This window comes from Abramis brama (genome assembly GCF_963993115.1).
Source record: "Abramis brama genome assembly, chromosome: 5".
NCBI classification, from domain to species: Eukaryota; Metazoa; Chordata; class Actinopteri; order Cypriniformes; family Leuciscidae; genus Abramis; species Abramis brama.
This window is the reverse complement of record NC_139967.1, coordinates 25493039-25517279: the sequence shown is the minus strand read 5'-3', so window position 1 is coordinate 25517279 and position 24241 is coordinate 25493039. Positions and strand designations below refer to the sequence as shown.

At 38.3% G+C, this 24241-nt stretch overlaps 1 protein-coding gene across 1 annotated transcript in view; it reads right to left on the bottom strand.

Annotated features, from left to right (window-relative positions):
• Positions 1-24241, bottom strand: part of cfap299 (cilia and flagella associated protein 299) — a 71550-nt gene that overhangs the window by 19348 nt on the left and 27961 nt on the right. Inside the window, exon 3 of the mRNA XM_084115199.1 lies at positions 21585-21675. Within this exon, the coding sequence (XP_083971325.1) occupies positions 21585-21675 (91 nt within the window). The remainder of the gene's footprint in view (positions 1-21584; positions 21676-24241) is intronic.

Genomic DNA, 24241 nt, shown 5'->3' with positions numbered 1-24241 from the left:
TCACTGCTATAATTTTATCTAGATCTCCACTTTGTCAAACTGACACAAAGTTTGCCTACAGAATTTTATTTTAGTCAGAATAGGCTCCTGTTAGACATAAAAAAAAAAAAAAAATGCTTTAGATTAATTCATTGGTACCTGTTACATATTAAGTCAACCAAGTCAAGTCACCTTTATTTATGTAGCGCTTTATACAAAACAGATCATGTCGAAGCAAATTTACAGTGATAACAGGAAAAATGATGGATTTCGGCTGTTGTTCAGCTGAAGTCAGTTGAGTGTTGATTCAGTTCTTTTGTAAAGATCATCAGTTATTAAATTAGTTCACTTCATCAAAAAAGAAGTTCTGCAAAAAATGATGTCATCGTCCAGCTCAGTTCTCATACAACAGTGTCAGTACACTGTCAGATCAATAATACTGTTGAATATTATTACTTCTTCTGTATTAAGAAACTGTGACTTAAAGTCAGATGCCAAATCACCCTTAAACAATTCTTCCAAACAGACTATACCAAAAGTTTGGCTATGTTAAGGAAAGAAAAGATTATCATTTGAAAGTGCTTGACGTAATAAAAACGTTTATTAATGCATGACTTCATCATATGCAGTGTTGTTGCCACACATCTGTAAACACCTTTACAGTTTTCTATAAAACTCAAATGCGTGCAGTTAAGCATAGGGTTACTTTCACTGGACTGCATGTGGTTAGTGGTGCTATTTATATTTACTTGGTGTGACAGAGCAAGTGGCATAACAGTGTGAGGCTGGCAGGGCTCTTGATGACTAATTCCCATATCTACTTGTGTGGTACAATCTGTACACAAACCCTCGGTTCAAATCCATGCTTTGCAGGTGGTACATATTTAGCAAGTCTTATAAAGTACATAAAAGTTAGTTAACAATGAAAGAGCAGAAAAGATAGATATAATCAACAGCAGAATTTGATATTAATGCAGCCTAAATTCCTATACATTCTTCACTTAATAATTGTGTTCAAATGAGTGATAAACAAAATAAAAATAAAATGTAGAAATTTAGAGAAAACCAAACAAGCAAACACCATTTGTTGTTGGGAACCTAAAAAGAGATAGCAGGGATAAAAAGTTAAAGAGCCTTTGGTTGTATGAAGTTGGCAACAAATATACAAGTTTCAAAACTGGCATGAATTAAGTAAGTAGGCCTATAAGCTAATTATTTTAATTATTATTTATTTCCCATACTGTAACAATCTAAATCCTAAACCATCTGCAAGCTTCTTACAGAAAATAAAAGGAGAAAAATAATCTTATTTGTCTGGATAAATGCTTGCAAATGTGGTAACATTTTATTGGAGGCTAAATACAGATAATAATTTCAGTGGCCAAAAACAATTTAACAAATGAAAGACCTGTTAAAGATTGATTCTTAGCTTGGTAATTAAAGGTTATGAAGACAAAAATAAACAGTAGAGGAACAAGGTTATGATTAGACCTTTGAGAAGCATGATAGGCCTAAGAAGGACGACAAGTTTGCCCTATATTTAAGACCGAATCCATTACTTCATTCAACTTGGCTTCTTCCTAGAGTGAAAATCACTTTCTAATGAATATATAAGACACAACTGCGTGCATGTGATGACAATGAGCCATATGGCAGAATATGAGTTTGTATGAATGTAGTAGACTGTTATTGTGTTGAAGACATGAATAACTTTATTAGCAATATGACTAATGTGTAAACCAGACTAAACCTCACCAACCACAACCACAGCTGAGCTTTACCACCACCACCCACTGAAAAGGACAGACTATTGAATCTAAAGTGATAATATTGGGCTTAACTGAATTAAGACCAATAACTTTATGATGCACATGTATGCAATATGCTATTCCCAAGAATATTTACAATGGCATATTTCTTTAGAAGATTTGCAAAACCATTTGAATTCACATTGATTTGTTTGATATGCATCCATTAGCCTAAGTTTGTCACTTTTTCTGTCTGATGTATGTTAGACATTTTGTCTGCATTTTTGGAGTTCATTCATTAAACATTCAAATAAATGATAAAGCAACATTTGCTTAACATGTTTTGTAGAAGGTATGATGACTATAAATTACCAAACAAATGTAAATTGTTATCTATAGATTTTCCTCTCCACTAACACAGCACAGGAACATTCTTTCTTGAGTATGTCTAAGTATCCTGAAGTGTTTTCCTGTTGATTGGTATCATAAACAATGTCCATTAGTTTTCGTGTCACATCTAGACAAGATGTATACATTGAGTTTCTGTGGGATTATAAGTGATACATAATCACATTCACTGAAAAAAGCTATGAATAAGAGCAGGTGTCATGTACTGTTATTAAAACTAAAGAAATTTAAATTAGTTCATAACTGTTATGTCATAAATGTCATATTTCCGTTCTGTGATGTGGTTCTGTCAAAATAATTTTATTTTGTTTTTTATCTACAAGATTTGCTGATGATATCATTGTTCATCTTACTGATCCCATTTATAATGGATGCTAAAAGTATCAAAGCACACTGGGCTGATGGTTGCTGCTGAATGTACTCAAAATAAAGTGATGGGCTTTCTGGCTTCACTTAGGACATAATGTTTAGCCTCTGGTTATTTACTTGCTGGCTTCACATTTATAGAGACTGAAATTTAAATACAAGATGAAGTAGCTGCACATAATGCAGGACCACAAATGAGTAATAATATCCCATAGCAATTATATGTGTGATATGTAACTGAAAAAGACACAACACCATTTCTCCCTTTACTACAACACACTGTTTGAGAAGACCAAAACAGTTTGCAAGATTCCTAAAATGTGATGCATCACAAAAAAAAAGCTCAACAAATCACACCTGCAGCCTCTGAGGACTGAAAAACAGTAACCCTGGAACGATTGTAATCTGAAAGCTATTTTACAACCCATTAACATGAATTGCCCTTTGCAATCTCTCTTTTCACTATCCGTTTTTTTTTTTTTTTGTTAAGTCTGCACTGGAGTCAGTCTGAATAAGTAGCAGCTGTATGTGACAAGGCAAAGAAAACATGCTCTAAAGGCTGCTTGTATGAGTTTCCTTCCGAAGAATCATGGACAACTCCAATGTAAATATTACAATCTTACTTGTGCTGATCATGTGGCAAATGGGAAGTAGTAACTCCTATCAAATAAATCAAGTCACAGCAAACAAAATGCAAATCACTTTCACTGTCTTCATAAACACCTTGAATTTTTAATATAATATAATATAATATAATATAATATAATATAATATAATATAATATAATATAATATAATATAATATAATATAATATAATATAATATAATAGCTTGTTTGCATATGACGTCACGTCACTGCGTTGCCATGGTGCGAAATGCAGATGGAGGGCAGGAAGTGTTGTGCTATATTTAGGAAGCACTATAACAAACTAAAAATGCCTATGTTTTGCGTCGTTTATGGTTGCTCAAATCGATCAAACTTTTCAATTTTGCTTATAGTTTCTATAATTAGCAAAGAGCATTTGTGTTAAATAGGAATACATTGTAATAATGTTAATCAAGCTGACTAAATCACACGACTGTGCAGCAGTTCACATGCACTCACAATAAAAATACAATATAATTTAAAACAAAGACAAGCTCATTATACAAAGGAAATAATATTACATATCTAGACAAATTGGGTTGCTTATAGTTAAAAGAATGTCATGAACGATTTAGGCTAGTATTGATTGCATTAGTGCGTGATATTGAAGAGTGCGCGCCTCGAGCGCACGGCTGACATGACAGGAAAGTTCGTGTTTCTGAGTTTTATATTCGGACATATACCGTGACAACATCTCATCTGACAGAGGACTGTGCGGCGCTGCTGACTGCGTTATTTATAAAACAAATTTAATTGCTGTGAGATTGTTTGCTGTTGCGCGCAAATCCTGGAGAAATCTAGGATAGGCTGAAATCGCTCACGTGGTGCGTCTCTGTGTGAGACAGATTTCATCACCAGTCAAAGACAGCAGCAAAGCCATAGCACAATGAAATAAGGCAACTTATGATTTTGGAGGTTTACAATAGGCTATTGTCCGGTTTCATATTTGTCGTCAAAATTTCAAAATACATTCGGGACTGAAGCCCCGGCAAAATCGGCTGGCCGCCTACTCTGCTAGTCTGCTTGCAAACCTACGTCTGCGGTCGGGAGGAGCCAAATCGGAAAATGCCCGTGTGTGCAGTGATCACCTCGTCAAAGGTGAATTAATACAACTTATGTGGCTAGTATGTTTGTGTAACGTACCAGTTTCCGAACTTTGTAAAGTCAGAGTAATTGTTTCTTCTTTTCTTTGGGTTTGTAAGTTATACCCCTGTAACTGAAGACAAACGTAACATTAAAGGCAAATCTTTCAATTCAGTTAGAAAATCGCTCCTCTTCATAACGTAAAGATCACGTCCAACATATGTTTCGATTTTTTTGTTATATCTTTCTTTTGTAATAGCGTCTAAAGTAGTACAGTACGGACTTTCCTCCATCTCGTCCATTCCGCTCTTCACTTCCTGCCCTCCATTTGAATTTCGCGCGTCATCACAATCACGTGACTGCAAACCACCTATATAATATATATTCAAAGTATATAATCTCTCTTTCCAGCATTTGTCCCACACTGGTGCAGGGTCCGCTTTTCGGCAAATCACTCTCCACTTCTTTCCGGTCCAGGGCGTCAGAGTATAGAATTTTCATAATTGCTGTACAAATTACGGAAGCAAAATCATGTCTACCTCTGATGTGCAATGTCTAATTTAGCTAATAGTGAGTTAAAAATTATAGCAGCTTTAAATACTTAAGACACATTTCACTCATGTTAAATTATCCTCACATTACACTTGAATTGTAATTTATGTCCAAGTAAGCAGGATTTGAGCAGCTTTGCATGGTAAACTCTCAAGTTTCCCTCTTCCTACGCTGGTGCAAAACTTTGCAACTGTGTTATTCTAAGAACTCTCATCCATGACACCTGTCAAGAGACCTTTTGCTGTTGTTGGACTCATTGCTAGAAGTTTCTCCAAGACAAATATTATTGCCCCACCATTTTGCAGGACTCTACGTATCCGTGCACCTCTTTAGCCAGGGGGGTCAAGAAGATTATGACAAGAAGTTGGAAAATGAATGGCACGCTGCATTCATACATGCTGGAAAATTATTTAAAAAAAATGAAAAGACATATTTTAACTGACACCAACTTTACCACACAACACAGGCTGACGATCTGCAGCAACACTCCAAAATCATGTTTCCAAGGCAGGATCAAAGTGGATGACATAAGCCATTACAGCCTTTAGAGAAGTAAGATAAATGTTCAGTGAGGTTTCTTATCAAAGGCCCGGTTGTTTTAAGATTCTGATTAAAGTCCTGCAGCCCTTCTTTCAATCTCCCAGGGGAAATAGGTGTACAAACATTACACTGTTTGCATTGGCCTGAGAATTTACTATGAAGCTCCCTCCAGATTGTCCATATGACCCAAAAGCAGTTTTTCTGATGCATTATGGGAAAGAGGGTTCAGTGTTTTCTCTGCACTTTCTGAACCAATGTCAAATACTTCAGTGGCAACACAAAATATTCAGCATTGAGCAGAAAAACTGTAAGTTGGACATGTTGTTCCTACATTAGCTATAAATCGGCATTTAATCAGATCGGTCTAATATCACTTTTAATCCTGGTCTTTTTCTCATTGTTCTCAATGCTAAATAAAGTAAAATCTTAATGGCTGCAAAAAACATAAGAAATGGGTATCTAGTACCGTGCTCACAGCAGTGTCATCCCTGTTGAATGAGCACCACAGACTGACGGCAGTTAGAATATGTTTATTTTAGCACGCCTGTCAGTCTCCTGCAAAAGATTACAGGTCTTCCGCTGTCTGAAGAAGATGAACAGATTTGGGTTCGTCAGGGAGCAAAGACATGGAATGCATGGTGATATCAACATTGCCAGATGGTGGCTGGAAGTAGGAAGTTGATAGGTGAAATTCAAGAGGGCAATGATGACATTTTCACTCTGGGGAATATAGGAGCGAAGAGAGATTTATATAACACCATCGTTTTTGTGGATGGCTGATGATCCTCAAAAATACTATTGCAAAAAAGGAAATCTCAATATGAGAAAAATGTGTAATTAAATGGATAGTTCAACAGACTTCAGCAGACATTATAAGCATTTTTCTAACAAGGCAGCCGGCTATATCAAATCCAATCATCATTGTGACTCAGACTCCACACAACATGATCTATGTACATAGCAAAACATTAATCATGGTCTCTTGGTTGCATTACATTGTTCATTAATGCAGGTATTTTAGATAAGTAACAATTAAAATAGCCAACCATAGTTACAAAATAAATCAGAATACAATAAATTGCTATTAAATACAATGCATGTGATGTATTTAATAACAATTAAATTGCTATTACATTAAAGCTTTGCATGATGTATTTGATGTATCCAAATTCCATGTTCCACAACAAATATTAGGTTAAATGCATGAATTTAAAACCCTTCAGGTTTCTGCAGGTGAAACAACTCTTTTTTAAGCCAAGATGACAATTCAACTGTGCACCTGCTATTATAGAGTACAACAAAATGAAAATATGGGAAGAATGTCAAGTGTTTTGAAATGCCAAGTCAATAAACCAAATTCATTGTAGCGCTCATGTATGCCAATAATTAATTGGGAGGTCGTCACTCACTGTTCCTAATAACTCTTACGGAAAAAAACTCTCCTTGAGTTCCTCAAAAACGGCAAAGGTTTAATCACATTAGCATATGGTTAGAGAAGGGGAGCAAGAGAGAGAGAGAGAGAGAGAGAGAGAGAGAGAGAGAGAGAGAGAGAGAAAGAGAGAGAGAAAGAGAGAGAGAGAGAACGAGAGGGCTTTGTGGGTGAAATGGTGTGCAGTATTTGCTCAGGTGGAATAATACACATCCAAGCAGGCAAGTATGTATTGATAAAACAAAGAGGATTCCAAAGAATGTGCTTTGTGAGCTCCTGAGCGTGCTCGAGTTTAATTGCATTTCCCAGTTGGATGGGCAGACATTACCAACAACAGAGGTCCACGCAAAACCCCAGCCACACGTCTGCAGTCACTGGGATGTGCTTGAACACTTAAAGTACTCACAATGAAATAATTGATTGCTACAGGCCAAGTATTCTCACCCAAGTAATTCCACACATCATCTATTTTATGTGTTTATTGCTTAGACGTCTTCAGCTGTTGAAACAATGTCCAGCTTATGTTGAGCTCATTTTTGACGTGAGCACTCTACAGCATAGGTTATAAAGCTCCGGAAAAGGAAAAAGAAGGCCTTGATGGAGCAGGTGTACATTCCTCAGAAAGAAGAGCCAAGAACCCTTCAGCGCAAGGAGGTTAAATGGTTCCTTACAAGTAAGAGAGCACATGTCATGTGTCATGCTGAAAAATGATGTCTGTGGATAGGAGTATCAGGAATAACAACATCACGATGTCGGTAGGTGGACTAGACAGAATTCCATCGCCACGGCTGATAAACAGGTGCAAGGAGAAAACGTGAAAAGGAATGCATTGGAAATGATGGAAACAACTTTTGATTACGGCATGAGTCTCCTATAATGCTTCTAAATACTTAAGGAGTCCTCTGATTTATGGTGTAAGGATCAGATCAAGCTGTAATGTTATATGTTTCACAGTAAAACTGCAGGACACTGCAATTAATTTAAATCAGTGAAGCAGAACCAGAGAACTTTACATAAATTCTATGGTTCTGCTTCACTGGTTTAAATGAATCTGTATAGAAACTTGAATTTTTACCAAGGCCAAGACCCTAAACGTGTTTAATAAAACTCTTTTACATCGTATGATGTTATAATACAAAGCAATCATCAGTGATGTACATCTTCAAGAGATTGAATCTAGATGAGTTATTACACCAGTGCCAGTTTTTCGGAGAATGCACCAAGCAGACGAACAAAACCCAGAGACTTGAGAAATTAGATTAATTGTATCTTGTTTCATCTCCTCTAAAAATCTTCCAGCAAAAATTTGAGAAGATGGTCAGAAGCCCTTGCAGCAATTCATTAGAGAGGCAGGCTACAGGAAACCATTAAGGATGGGTTCTTCCAGCCTTGTTAACAGGAAAAACACCATACCATTTGTATTTTGGCAAATATACTCAAACTTGATCTTTATCCTATCTCTTCTATATAGATTAAACACATATACAACAATTAATCACATTAGTTATGGTTTACTCTCGTTTTGACCACCCATTTTATGCATTATTAGTGTATAATGGTGTGTAAAAATATTTTGTGTCAACACACAAAATGATGGACCCTTAATAGAATACCAAGAATATCTAAATTCATTTTACAAAGGGAAGTCTTTGTCTATTCTATGAATGAGTCCAAACTTAGGGGGGTCAGATACCCCAACCCTCAACCCTTTGAAAGTCTTTGTGGGGCTTTCAAGGGTAGGTCACATGATAGCTCTGCATGACTGTTTTCTAAGGGACCTCCACCTTTGGTCAAGTGCTTTGAAACCAACATGCTATTGTTATTTTACTGGCCATGACAAGGACAAAGGGCCGACTGACCGGGACACACACACTCACTGTAATGGTATATGGCTGGGAAATTCACTCATTTCTATGCTTCTTAATGTGATCTTTGAACTGCATGACTGACCACAGTATCTTCTATACATGAACACAACTTATCAATACATAACTTACTGGGTCTGTAGACAAAGGACAAGCACCTGCTTTGTATAAGAAAAAACACAATGCTAAGAATTTTTTGTCTTAATTTTTCAATAATGATCAGTAGAATTCCCATCTTAAGAAATCGCAGCCTTCAAAAGGAGTAATTATTCTCCTATCTCGCCTCAGTAAAGCAAGCAATGTTTGCTTAAGACAAGAAAGTCTGTTCACTAGCAGGTGAAAATTTACTGAGATAAAGGGCATTTAAGATATAATCACAATAGCTTTTTTTTTTTTTTTAAGATTCAATTATTTTTTCCTAATTTGCCCTTTCTCATTTTAAATAGTCCTGTGGTGAGATGAATGAATAGAAGTACAAATAATGTACAGTGGAAAAAACAATTATTTGATCCTCTGATGATTTTGTAAGTTTGCCCACTTACAAAGAAATGAAGGGTCTATAATTTTTATGGTAGGTTTATTTTAACGGATAGAGACAGAATATCAACCAAAAAATCCAGAAAAAACACATTATATTAAGGTTATAAATTGATTAGCATTTGATCGAGTGAAATAAGTATTTGATCCCCTACCAACCAGCAAGAATTCTGCCTCCCACAGATTGGATATGTGCCCATGTGAAACACAGATTAGTCCTGTCACTTTAGGAAAGTACTCCTAATGTCAGCTCGTTTTGTGTATAAAAGACACCTGTCAACAGAATCTGTATCTTCCATTCCAACCTCTCCACCACCATGGGCAAGACCAAAGAGCTGTCAAAGGACATCAGGGACAAGACAGGAGACCTGCACAAGGCTGGAATGGGCTACAAGAGGGAGACAACTGTTGGTGCCATTATTAGGAATTGGAATAAATACAAAATAACCATCAATCGTCCTCGGTCTGGAGCTCCATGCAAGATCTCGCCTCATGGGGTAAAGATGATCATGAGAAAGGTGAGGGATCAGCCCAAAACTACACGGGAGGAGCTTGTTAATGATCTCAAGGCAGTTGGGACCACAGTCACCAAGCAAACCATTGGTAACACACTACGCCGCAATGGATTTAAATCCTGCAGCGCCCACAACGTCTGAAGTTTGCCAATGAACATCTAAATGATTCCGAGAAGGCTTGGGAGAAAGCGCTGTGGTGAGATAAGACCAAAATTGAGCTCTTTGGCATCAACTCAACTCGTCGTGTTAGGAGGAAGAGAAATGCTGACTATGACCCCAAGAACACCATCCCTACAGTCAAGCACGGAGGTGGAAACATTATGCTCTGGGGCTGTTTCTCTGCTAAGGGTACAGAATGACGTATTGAGGGGTTGATGGACGGGGTAAAATCCCGTCCATGTACCGTAAAATCTTGGACGAGAACCTCCTTCCCTCAGCCAGAACACTGAAGATGGGTCGTGGATGGGTCTTCCAGCATGACAATGACCCAAAACATACCGCCATGGCAACAAAGGAGTGGCTCAAGAAGAAGCACATTAAGGTCTTGGAGTGGCCTAGCCAGACCTTAATTCTATAGAAAATCTGTGGAGGGAGCTGAAACTTTGAGATGCAAAGCGACAGCCAAGAAACCTTAAGGATTTAGAGAGGATCTGTAAAGACGAATGGACCAAAATCCCTCCTGAGATGTGTGCAAACCTGGTGACCAACTACAATAAACATCTTACCTCTGTGCTTGCCAACGAGGGTTTCTCCACCAAGTACAAAATGATGTTTTGATCAAATACTTATTTCACTCACTGAAATGCAAATCAATTTATAACCAAGTTTTTTTCTGGATTTTTTGGTTAATATTCTGTCTCTATCCATTAAAATTAACATAAAATAAAAATTATTGACCCTTCATTTCTTTGTAAGTGGGCAAAACTACAGAATCAGCAGGGAATCAATCAAATGGAGCATGTGCATCTCCAACATGGAGAGGGTGCTCAGTGCTTTTGGTAACTGACCAGCATTCGGCTCCATACAGCACAACTGGACGTACTACCATTCGTCATATTTTTTACTTAAGACAGATTGGTATGTGTTTATCGTATAGAACTCCAGTGACTTCTTTCCAGCGCCTCCAGGCCGTGTTTACTCTCCCATGCACCTCATTATTGATACCACCATCCCTATGCAAGTGCGATCCTAGATACTTAAAACTGTTTGTCTTCATCAGGGCTTCGCCACTGACCAGAATGTTGCCATCAGAAGACATTCGCACTGAAAAGATCTCATTGCTGGTGAGAAACCTACCGGTAATCTTGATTGACCACAAACCTCAATGAATCAAGAATTTCAGCTCTAAAACTTACTTAGCAAATGTGCTTTAACTAGCATGTGCAACATTTTCTCTGCATAACTAACTGCATGAGGGAGAATACCACCAATCCGACACCCATTCATTTATTATGTGACTGTTTATCCACACATCACCACTAAAACATGTTCACACAATGGCAACAATATGACTGAGGTTGCAGATACTGTTCTCAGAACCACCCACGATGCACTTGCACGACTTAATTCCATCATGAAATTCAAACTAAAGAGAAAGAATAGTAAAAAAATCAACTCCACTGGCTGTGAAATTGAAGAGGGCACGAATGCTGACATCATTGTATCACTGGTGTAAGAGCAAAAACAAATATAAGGAGGGTGGGGTTAGGGGTTAGAGCACCTTCAGTTTCAAATGTGTACCACCCAACAATGGAGCCCCTCGGGCATTCAGCACAGGTGTGACCTGGATTTGATAAAAAAAAAACAAAAAAAAACTTAACTTCTTACCCAGAGTAAATAATGCCAAAGCTGTCCAGGTGCACCTTTTGTTTGTGTGTGACTTTTGGCAGCAGGGCAACTTTCGCAACACCAATGAGCAGGAAAAGTACAATGTATGCTGAGCTGAGTGCTTTATGAGCTCAGCTGATGGAAGAGATAACAAAAAACGCCCAGCCTGAATGGTGCTGATAAGAACTTAAATGACAGTAGCATTTGCTTTGCCACTGTTTTTGACCAAATCTGAGCCCATAATTAAGTTAAAACCCAATTGCACCTTTTTTTCAGTGAAATGCCACATCAGCAGATTTAAAACAAGTTGGAACATTTACTGGACACTGTCCACACAACTGACATAAGCAAGCTAAACTTTACGCTTCTTGCAGTCTGTTTCCAACAAAAGAACCATATTAAAAAGGGAAAAACACACTGGATACGTATAGTCAGTTTTGGGAGAAAAACAATGTTTTTGTTTTTTTTGAGTAGCATATCAACTAAAACTACAACAATCAAAAGAGTCGGACTAAACATGCAGTTGGGGTCATTATATAATGGCTTCCTCCAAAAAACTATTTTCTCATAAAACTAATTGCACAGTGCATTTCTACTAATTTCTTACTAATTGCAAGCATTTCATAACATTGTGTAAACCTCACAAATGCACAGAGGAAATTTATTTTAAATTATGTCCAGGAAGAGGATCTTTGCCATTATTGTAGTGTACTCATTTGCAGAATTAAAAAAGAACGAAAAAAAAAAAACGAAAATTAAAATGAATATGCATCTGTCAAATTTTCTACGATTGTATGTGTAATACAGTTTTTCCTCCTCAAAAGAGTCAAATAAAGACTAATATTTCTACCTATTGAACATTCATTTGCTAAGCCTAAAGTGAAAAACAGTTGGCTCCTGTCTGCCTTGATCAATTGGTCCTGTCTGCCTTGCTGCTGGTGTGAGTCTGTAAGCTCCGTATAGCTCTCTGTTTTGAATCTCTATTTACTATTATTCCGTCTTTTTTTCTCTTGTGTGCTCGCACCTTTTACGAGTCTATCAAACTACTGTGGTGAGTAGGATCAGTAAACAAACGGTGAGTAATGTCTTCTCCTGTCCTGTTATTGTCACTTGCACTTCGTGTCACATGCATAGTATAGCATTCTCTGTCAGCAATGAAGGATTTACATGTGATAAATGCAGGGAGACAGTCAGGCTGACGGAGAAGATTTCAGAACTAGAGACATGCATCCAAACTTTAATCGAGGATAGTAAGAGTGCAAGGGCTTTAGATACTGTTTGGATGCGACTAGCTTAGTGAACTCTGTACATTGTTCGGTTCCAGCTGTAGAACCCGTGCAGCAGGGCAACTGGATGACCGTGAGACGCTGTAGTCGCGGGACAAAACACTGCTCTTCCATTCTGATTACCATAACAAATAGATTATTATTCACGTTGGCACTAATGATGTTCGACTTCGCCAGTTGGAGATCACTAAAATTAACGTTAAAGAGGTGTGTGAACTCGCAAGTACGATGTCAGGCACTGTAATTTGCTCTGGCCCATTTCCTGTTCGCAGGAGTGATGAGATACTTAGTAGACTGTCCTCACTCAATGGCTGCCTGTCTAAGTGGTTTCCGCAAAATAATATAGAATTCATAGACAATTGGAAAAGTTTTTGGGGTAGACCTGACCTGTTGAAAAGAGATGGTATTCATCCCTCCTGGGATGGTGCTGCTCTTCTCTCTAGTAATATGGCTCAGGTCAGGAAGCAGACAGACTGGCTAAACCGACCGTCTGCTAGCTGTCTCACGTCACTGAGGTCAGATAAATCCCATCACATAGAGACTCTTTCACCTTGATATCATCATATAGAGACTGGATCTGTTCCCCGAATTAGGAAATACCAAAAAACTCCCAAACTTTAATTGATGTTCAACAAATAAAAAACAGATACAGTATAATACAGATGAACAAATGATAAAGCTTGGGTTGCTGAATATTCATTCCCTTACTTCAAAAGCACTTATTGTTAATTATATGATTACAGATAATAACCTAGATGTGCTGTGTTTGACAGAAACCTGGCTAAAATTAGACGATAACATTACTTTAAATGAGTATGTCAGGCTTTCAGGGCAGATGAAGTAGGAGGCGAACAAGAAGATGATAATTCCAAGGTTTTAATTCTCAATAAAGCAAATACAAGAAACAAGGAGCGTGTGCTCAGATTACTGAATCAACACTGACATAAACATTGACCGACCGTGAAGAGTGAACAGAAAGAACTTAAATACACAGACAGATGAACACAAGACAGGTGATGCAGATGATGATGATGAACAGGTGGATAACGAAGGGAGTGAGTTCAGGTGTGGAAACAAGGAGGATTCTGGGAACTGTAGTGAAGACGAAGACAGGACGATGACAGACGGTGAATGTGACAGAGTACACCCCCCAAGATTACTGTTATAAACATGAGCCTTGTCTGAAAGGCAAAGGGGGAGGTGTTGCTGTAATTTATAGTAATATCTTCAGAATTACTGAGAAGTCTTGTTTTAAATATAATTCTTTTGAAGTGATGGTGCTTAATGTAACACTATCTAGTGTAAATGATAAATCATGTTTGAGATTTGTGCTGGCTACTGTATACAGGCCACCAGGGCACCATACAGACTTTATCGAATAATTTGCTGATTTTCTATCAGAGTTAGTAATGGCTGCAGATAAAGTCCTAATTGTTGGTGATTTTAACATACATGTAGATTATGAAAAAGGTGCATTGGGATTGGCATTTAAAGACATTCTGAACTCAATTGGAGTTAGACAACATGTGTCAGGACCTACTCATTGTCGTAATCATACTCTAAATCTAATATTATCACATGGAATCAATGTTGATGCCGTTGAAATTCTACAGCAGAGTGATGACATCTCAGATCATTATCTAGTCTTGTGTATACTTCATTTAGCCAAGGTTACAAAGCCGACTCCGTGTAACAAATATGCTAGACCGATCACTTCTGCCACTAAAGATTGATTTATTAATAATATTCCTGATCAGTTTCATCTCCTTAGCATCCCAGATAGCTTAGAAGCACTCGATATTGCGACAGAAAATTCTGACTCTCTCTTTTCCAGCACTTTAGACACAGTTTCTCCTTTGCGCTTAAAGAAGATTAAAGAAAATAGTCCAACATCATGGTACAACGAGCACACCCTTAAGAGAGCAGCCAGAAAAATGGAGCGCAACTATGGAATGGAAAACAAAACTACAGTTTTTTCGCATTTCATGGAAAGAGAGCATGATTGCGTACAGAGAGGCCTTAAAAGCTGCTAGAACTGAACAAACACAAAATTTTTCAGCCCTGTTAGAAGAAAATAAACAAAACCCTAGGTATTTATTTGAAACGGTGGCTAAATTAACGACAAATAAAGCTTCAACTCCAGAAGTTTCCAAGCAGCACAGCAGTAATGACTTTATGAACTTCTTTACTTACAAGATTGATAATATCAGGGAGAAAAACTATGCAACTGTCTACTACAGTATCGCATCAGGCAGTGCATTGTAATCTCCTTGAGGAAAAATTTGATAAATTCATTGCTATAGGAGAGGAAGAATTTTCTAAACTCGTTAAATCATCTAAATCGACATGTTAGACCCTATACCGACTAAGCTATTGAAAGAGATGCTTCAAGAGGTCATAGATCCTCTTCTTAATATCATTAATTCAGCTTTGTCATTACGATACGTACCAAAAACTTTTAAGCTGGCTATGATTAAACCGCTTGTTAAAAAAACGCAACTTGATCCTACAGAATTAGTCAATTACAGGCCGATCTCGAATCTACCTTTTCTGTCAAAGATACTAGAAAAGGCAGTATCCTAACTATGTTCCTTTTTAGAAAGAAATGGTATCTGCGAGGATTTTCAGTCAGGATTTAGACCGTACCATAGTACTGAGACAGCTCTCATTAGAGTCACAAATGATTTGCTCTTATCATCCGATCGTGGTTGTATGTCTCTGTTAGTGTTACTTGATCTTAGTGCTGCAATTGATACTATTGACCACAACATTCTTTGTGTTGGCATTTATGTTGGCATTAGTGGAATTGCATTAGCATGGTTTAAATCATACTTATCTGACCGTTATCAGTTTGTAGCAGTAAATGAAGTTCAAAAGTTCAGTATGGTGTACCACAAGGCTCAGTGCTAGGACCTTTGCTGTTCACTCTGTACATGATACCCTTAGGAGTAGAGATGCACCGATTGATCATCATAATACCATTACTTTTGCCGGTTCTTTGTGACAGCTGTTATGTGCGTTATTGGCAGCGTCACTCTCTGGTTACATGAACGATGGAGATTTTATTTTAGAGAATAATCGCACAACCTATTCGATATTCTCTAATTAAATAAACTAATCGAATATTCAAAATCATGACTCATCCCTGCATGAAATCTCTTGTTTCTTTTCCCAAATCTTCAATCACGTCTCACCCATTTTCTAAGGGGATTCTAAACGTTTCTACCTTGGTTCGCTTTTAATTAGGCCTACATTTTTACTTGCACGTCAAATTCTTTATTAAAATGTTATTAGACATGGTAAGGCGCGTCAAAAAACTTGCCATTGATGTACAAGTGATTGCAATAGGCCCGTGTGTGTTTTGAGAAATATCTTTATACTGCAAGGCTATATTTATTTAATTTTTATTTGTTATTTATTTATATATTGATATAAATGTATATATTTAAATCAATAAATATATATGATATCATTAGGAAGCATGGCATTAGTTTTCCCTGTTATACTGATAATATTCAGCTCTATATTTCTTCACGTCCTGACGAAACTTACCAATTCACAAAATGAATGGAATGCATAGCTGATATAAAAAAAACTGGATGACTAGTAATTTCCTACTACTTAATTCTGAAAAAACAGAGATTCTAATTATTGGACAAAAAACTTTTGTAATAACCTCACATAATAACCTAGAATACTGTCTAACACTCGATGGCTGCTCTGTTAAGTCTTCGTCGTCGGTTAGGAACCTGGGTGTGCTCTTTGATACCAATTCTCTAGTATCTGTAAAAACGCATTTTCCATCTTAAAAATATATCTAAATTATGTCATATGCTCTCAATGACAAATGTGGAACAATTAGTTAATGTGTCCATGACATCAAGGCTAGATTATTGTAATGCTATTATGGGTGGTTGCCCTGCACGCTTAATAAACAAACTACAGCTGGTCCAAAACGCAGCAGCTAGAGTTCTTACTAGAACCAGGAAGTATAACCATATCAGCCCGGTTCTGTCAACACTGCATTGGCTCCCTATTAAACATCGTATAAATTTGAAAATATTGCTGATTACTTACAAAGCACTAAATGGTTTAGTTCCCCAGTACTTGAGCGAGCTCTTAATGCATTATAGTCCTTCACATCTATTGCAATCTCAGAATTAACTTAACGCAAACCCTGAAATAGATTCCAAGGTGCAAGCCTTGAATTTTTTTGGAAAAAAAAGGCAAACCGACGGCATGCACATGCGCATCACGTGTTTAGTCTATAGGCATGCGCGTTTGAATATATGTGCGCAGACATGTAGTTCTTCTTTACAAACCAACCCTCAACAAACTACTTGTCTGGCCTTAAAAATATATTTTTAAAAAATGTACTGCGTTGTCGTCGTATCCAGATCTGATGAAGGACCTATGCCTGGACACGACAACAACGCAGTCCTGAAGTGTCAACTACTCTCTCCCCTGTGAAGGCCTCCTTCCCTTCCCTTTACTTCTGTACAGATAAAATATTGTCGGGATAATTCCGGTTCACGTGGCTACGCGGAAGCGATAAATAATTCTTTATTATACTTTTTTTTTTTTTTCGTTTAAAGGCCTGAGGGACAGAGGACAGAGGCCAACGGGCAAATTTGGCCAGGGTGCCGGGGTTAAACTCCTAATCCAGGACATCCTGGGATTTTTAATGACCAGAGAGTCAGGACCTTGGTTTAACATCTGGTAGGACGCCCTTACTTCATTGTACCCAAGTCAGGCAGTGGGTTACGGCTGATCTTGGATCTGCGATTTTTGAATCGGGCCCTTCACAAGCTCCCGTTCAAAATGCTAACGCAGAAACAAATTCTCATATGCGTTCGTCCCCAACATTGGTTTGCCGCAGTCGAACTGAAGGACGCGTACTTCCACATCTCAATTCTGCCTTGAGACAGACTGTTTTTTCGGGTTTCCTCCAAAGGTCAGGCATATCAGTACAAGGTCTTTCCCTTTGGGCTGTCCCTTTCTCCATGTGTCTTCACCAAAGTCGCTTCTCAAACTTCTCTGCAGGCTGCCCTTGCCTCGCTAAGGGAAGTGGGTATTTGTATTCTCAACTATCTCGACGACTGGCTTATTCTAGCTCACTCTCGAGATGCGCTGTGTGAACACAGGGACCTGGTGCTCAAGCACCTCAGCCATCTGGGGCTTCAGGTCAACTGGGAAAAGAGCAAGCCTCCCTTGTGGAGAGCATCTCTTTGGAGTATGAGCGTGTCTCACCAACGAGCACACACAGTCAGTGCTGAACAGCCTGAATTCATTCAGGGGCAAAACAGTGTTTCCACTGAAACATAGGCTCCTGGGGCATATGGCAACCGCAGCCGCGGTCACTCCGCTCGAATTGATGCATACGAGACCACTACAGCATTGGCCACTCAGCCGAGTCCCAAGATGGGTATGGTGCCGCGATACACTCTTGGCGCTTTTCCACTGCATGGTACGGCTCGGCTTGGCTCGGTGCAGCACGGCTCGCTTTGCTTTTCCACTGCGGTTTAGTTCCGTTTCAAAGTGGGTGGGATAATAGACTGCTCGTTAAAGTTTCTGAAAAACGTTTTCATTCCTGGTTGCAATATCAAGCTCTCGTCGGATCTGCTCCTCGGCTACCAACGTGAGGAACGTCTGCACCTCGTCTACTGACCAGTCACCACGATTTAGCCATTTATTTTTTCAAGTTTCTTTATTTTTTCAAGCAAGTCGTTTAATAAATATTCTGCGAACAAATAATACTACGGTGGCTGTTGCTGACTATTTAAATCTAGCAGGTTTGGTGTCTTGTGTTGCAAATCCAATGACGCTGGTAGTGACAATTCTCTCTGACCAATCAGTGATCTGTAGTGTGACAGATCAGAAAATGTTCACATCACATTTTAGTATCGCTACGGTACGCTTGGAACCTCAACAGAGGTGGTACCATTTAAAGTGAGCCGTACCATGCAGTGGAAAAGCGCCACAAAATGGGCCGAAGCGAGCCATGTCGTGGAAAAGCGCCAAAGTGAGCCGTACCGAACCGTACCATGCAGTGGAAAAGCGCCATCTGTGTGATCATCACACTGATCTGTTGCTGAACTTTCAATGCTTGGTCAGACCTTGCCTTTCTACAGGCTGAAGTGCCCTTAGAACAAGTGTCCAGGCACATTGTTGTTACAACAGATGCCTCCAAAACGGCCTATACAAATACGTGTTTCCCCTAGTTAGCCTACTTACACAGACACTATGCAAGGTCAGGGAGGACGAGTAGCAGGTCTTGATGGTTGCGCCTTCCTGGCTCACTCAAAACTGGTTTTCGGACCTGATGCTCCTTGCGACAGCCCCTCCCTGGCAGATTACCCTGAGGAAGGACCTTCTTTCTCAGGAACGGGGCACCGTATGGCATCTGCGACCGGACCTCTGGAACCTCCACATGTGCTTCCGGATGGGACTTGGAGGACTTAAGTGGCCTGCCACCAGTGGTGATGGACAATATAATTTAAGCCAAGGCTCCCTCTACCACGCAAGCTAATGCTTTGAAGTGGAGTCTGTTCGCTGAATGGTGCTCATCTACAGAGCTGCGGTCTGGGCGACACCTAAAGCTGCATTCATACTTTGTTGCTGCATGACGCCAGTGGCTGGCGGTGATGTCGCTAGTGGGCGTTCCCACTACTGGTTGCCTAGTAATGTTTGTGAATGACAGAGTGGCGGATTACGTGCGCTCCACTGATTTCACTTCTATTGGTTTTCGCTCCCAAAAGTCACTCTTCATTTGCATAAAGTTGAACAGATCTCAACTTTGTCGTGTTGCTTGACATGCCCCATCCAGTCGCCAACGGTCACTGTCGCTTGTGTCGCCGGAAATCGCCCGCTCTCCATTAAAATGAAGGGGATCTTGTCGCTTTGTCGCTGGTAGTGTGAATGCACCTTCGCGAGATTCTACAATCTCTGGGTGGAGCCGGTTTCTTCCCATGTGTGGGTACAAACTCTTCCCCCTCTAAGGGGGGGATACAAGCACCTTCTTTGCTCTTCAGGTTAGTTCCCCACTTGGTGAACCCTGGATCGCAGCAAGACTAATACCTAAACATACCTTTTAAATTTGAAAGTTATGTTTAGCCCCTTGTACTTGCAAAGCAAACATTTTAGAGTGAATGTGAGGATATGTCAGCAAATGATTGCTTGTGATAAGCCACATATAATTTTTTTTCTTTTATTTATGAATGCAATAAATTTTCAGAAAGATTTTTTTTTCCACTAAAGAAACAGGTTTTGATACTCTTTGTATCAACCTCAATTATACTGGGTTATAACTGAAGCTTTAAAAAGCTGAAGCACTGTTTACAAAGTCAACAATTAGTGGGAAAGTCTGTCAGCAGACACTGGCTCAGCTTGCCGTGTGAATGGCTCAGCTTGACTCAGCTTGCATTCTCTGAATGTAAAGTCACACATCATCTAAGAGGGTTTAGTACACGAGGATCAGGTAAAACACTTGTTTTGTATCTGGTAGTGACAAGAAAAAACATTTAGTCTCCAGGCTGGCCAGAACAAATATGACTGGAGTTTACATTCCATTTTCATTTATTTCTCTGGTCTTAAGTTGCACTGACACAGATTTATTAGAATTCTGTAACACGTCCACTATTTGACTCATGAAGCCGTTATAATAAACTACTTCTCCTGTGTCAGAGGTGAAATCCCCCAACAAGATTTTTTTTTCGTTCTAGATTTATTTTAAAACAGGGCTGTTTTGGACAGTAGTCTCATCTATTAGGGATTTAAGAACACAGGGCCATGACACATGGCGATCAGATGTCCATCTGGGATATTGTAATAAGGCTCCAAATCAAACTTTTATTATGACCATAACTTACAGTACATGGAATGCTGTCAGTTTTTTTTATTTTAAATGGTAACAGGTCTTACAGGTCTCATCAATACAGCCGGAGAATTTCATTCATTTCATATTCAGTCAAAAACAACTGGACTGTTATTGTTTAATTGTATGCAATGAAGCTGCTTGGATGAGTGAGAAGAATCCTTAAAAATAAACAATAACTGGAAAAAAAAAGTCAATTTTCGACCTGTAACAATAAAAACTACCACAGTAAACTGGTTTTATTATCCTATTTACAACTATTAAACAAATGTAATGATTGACTAATCAAATAATAAAATAATAATAAATTGAACAAGAGTCATAAATCAAAGCTCAAGACCCAAATATTTAAATCAATACATCCTACCAAAGCATCTGACCTGTGCTCACAAACCACAAACTTGTTATGTTGTTCTTTAATATACTATGACATATGTAGTACAGCAGAACACTAGATTTTCTATATGCCAGAAAGTTCTCTGATTTTGCCTGATATTAAGGAATATAAAAACCATCTCTTCAAGATCATCTTAACCCGTTTCCCCACACCAGAAAATACCAAAGGTGCTGAACTTCAAACACCAGCATCTCTAAAAGTCTCCCCAAATTTGCTAAATTTCAAATGTTAATGTGTAATGATAGTAGCTCAAGATAAATGCATGTTTTGTTATTACACATAGTGTGGATCATTCTATGGAGCTCTGCAGTCTACAAACACAGCATATACACACGTGTTGAATGGTCTGTGCAAGGTCTGTCCTCTCTGAGAAAAAAGGCTGAGGTGGCAATATGGCAAGGTGTGAGAGAGAAGGGGGGTTCTCCTCCTGAATTTGACACAGTGTGGATTGTGTTCCCGTCCTAATGGAATTGCAGAAATATGCTGGGGGAATCCCATTACGTAGCAAATGGAGTGCTGTAATAATGTACTCACAGACATTTCCCCATTGCGGTTAGCCTCCTCCCGCTTCGCCAGGGCTCTCAGGAAGTTATCTTTGAGTTCCTTTCCTGTACTTGCCAGCTTCCTATAAAAGACAACATTTAAACAGTTTGAAATGTCTATTAAAAATCTCTTTCAAGCCTAAATGTTCTCAGTTTAATTTGTTCTCACAGGCAAACATTAATGCTTACTCTTTTTGATACTGACGCATCATAGCAGTAATCTTTGCTAGTCACTATTTTAAAAAAATCTTTCAGAAATCTGCTGTATGTATCAAAGACGATATGATGAAAGATGATATCACAACATTACTTGTGAATTTGTTTTAAAAGTCACCTTTTAAAAGTGAGATATAATATATCACAATATTTTTCTTTAAGAAATATTAATAAAAGTACTACATACAAAAGATTGGAGAGAAACAAATCATCCTCTGACTAAAATTACAACTAAACTGTAAACTACACCAAACCCAACAATAGTCATTGTAACAATGATCCAGATTAAAACAATATCCAGAATATCTGGTTCTATTAAAAATATGAAATACGTTGCCAGAAAAATGGAGTGATTTCCAACAAAATTATATCTTTATAAAAATAAATCATACTGCCTCCACCCTAAACCTGCTGATAATTAATCACATTGGGAACTGCTATTAAATAAATGCTCCCTTGAATTATTATCTCAGTCATTTCAGGAAGGTTTTTTCTCTCTGTGCTATTTGGCCCATTTCCATGAACGCAAAGATTTGGCTCCAGCCTGTACACCTGACATAACACTCATTGGCATTCATCTCTCAGACGTTTCACAGTGCAGTACCAGCAATAGCGCCTTGTCATTCACCCCAAATTTGCTCAACGTTCATAATGTCTGCAGTATACCTGCAGAATCATCGGCCTGCCAGTAAACAAGTATTTGAGAACTTTTTTTTGCTCAGGTTTGCACAGTGCAAAAGCAGGTGAAAAGGGCAGAAGAGATTACCCTCTCCTAATATCACAGAAAAACAGAACACACCACCTCATTTAACCAAGTCTGCTCCTGATAAAAAAAATGTAATGTTAAAGGAAACAATCGTGATCATTTACTCACCCTTATGGTTTTTTATAGGTAATACTTTAGACTACTGTTCTGACATTAATGAATAACACAGCAACAAATGAGTAACACAATATTAACATTCTAGTAACTACTATTAACCAACAAGAAACTCTAATGAATTAATAAGTGAATAATAGCGCTTAGTTGAACGAGTTAGTTCACTATTAGCTAATCAGTAAACTACCATTTTTCATACCTCCCAGAAGACTATACTATATAAAGGCTCATAACTAATGAGAGTGTCCAAAAGGGTTAGTTCACCCAAAAATGAAAATGATCCCATAATTTACTCACCCTCAAGCCATACTAAGTGTACATAACTTCCTTTTTTCAGCCAAACACAATTGGAGTTATAATAAAAAATATCCTGGCTCTTCCAAGCTTTATAATGGGAGTGAATGGTACCTTAGATTTTGAAGCCACAAAAAGTGCATCCATGCATCATAAAAGTAATCCCTACAGCTCCAGGGTGTTAATAAAGGCCTTCTGAAGTGTTTTTGTGAGAAAAATATCAATATTTATAACTTTATAAACTATAAACACTGGCTTCCGGTAATGGCTGTACACGAGTCGAGTTCTGGCGGAAGAGTGACCTCTGACCCGACGCATGACGTAGAATGTAGGAGTAGCGTAAGCTTAGACGCCTTTCACGGTTCAAACAAATTGGGCTGGGCAACAAACTCAAGCTTCTCTTTTCTTTTATACCGAAATATTTTTTAATATAACTCCAATTGTATTTGGCTGAAAAAAGGACATATAGTCATATATATAAAAGTATAGGCCTTGTACAAAAGTAATTGCTTGAAAAATAAAACTTAAAAGAAATTAGAAATTGTAAACCCACCCACTGGTTTTTTAATTTACTTTTAATATTAATTTTATTTTCAACCATAAACATAAACTAGATTAAATGAATTAAATTCAACTTAAATGCTCAGAGCTAAAATAACAAATAGGTTATTCAGAACTTATTCGGTTTAAGTTCTGCTTAATGCATTGCAGTTTTTGAGTTAATATCACATATTTTATTAAGTTAAATGTACTCATTTCGTTTAGTGACTTTCAGTGTTACGTTTTACAGTACATCTAAGTTTTTCTTTAATATTGCTACAAGTGAACTTTAGGTAGCCTATACTATTAGTTTGCTATTTACTTTTAGCTGACTTTTTAGTTTATGAAAGTACACTTAACTTGTAATGATGCCTATTTGTTATCTGTCAAGTGGCTGTGAAATCAAAAAGTTATGCACCTGTATTGGCCTGAAGACATAATATACCTAATGATTCCTAGTTCCCCTCCTCCCTTCGGGCACGCTCTGTTGCCATACTCAGGTTACAGGGTGGCAGGTGGGGTGGGGGGCTTGCTGCTTAGAAAGGATCTAACAGACCATGATGCACTTGGGGCCCTGCTCTGTTTATTCTGGATGATGAAAAGAAACTGGGGGGAAAAGCTCTAAGTAAATGGAACACACACATGACATTTATTTTGGTCAACTACTCGGCTGCCTGTAGTTCATAAACGTGCAGCCGGATGCCAGGCACTGTAATACT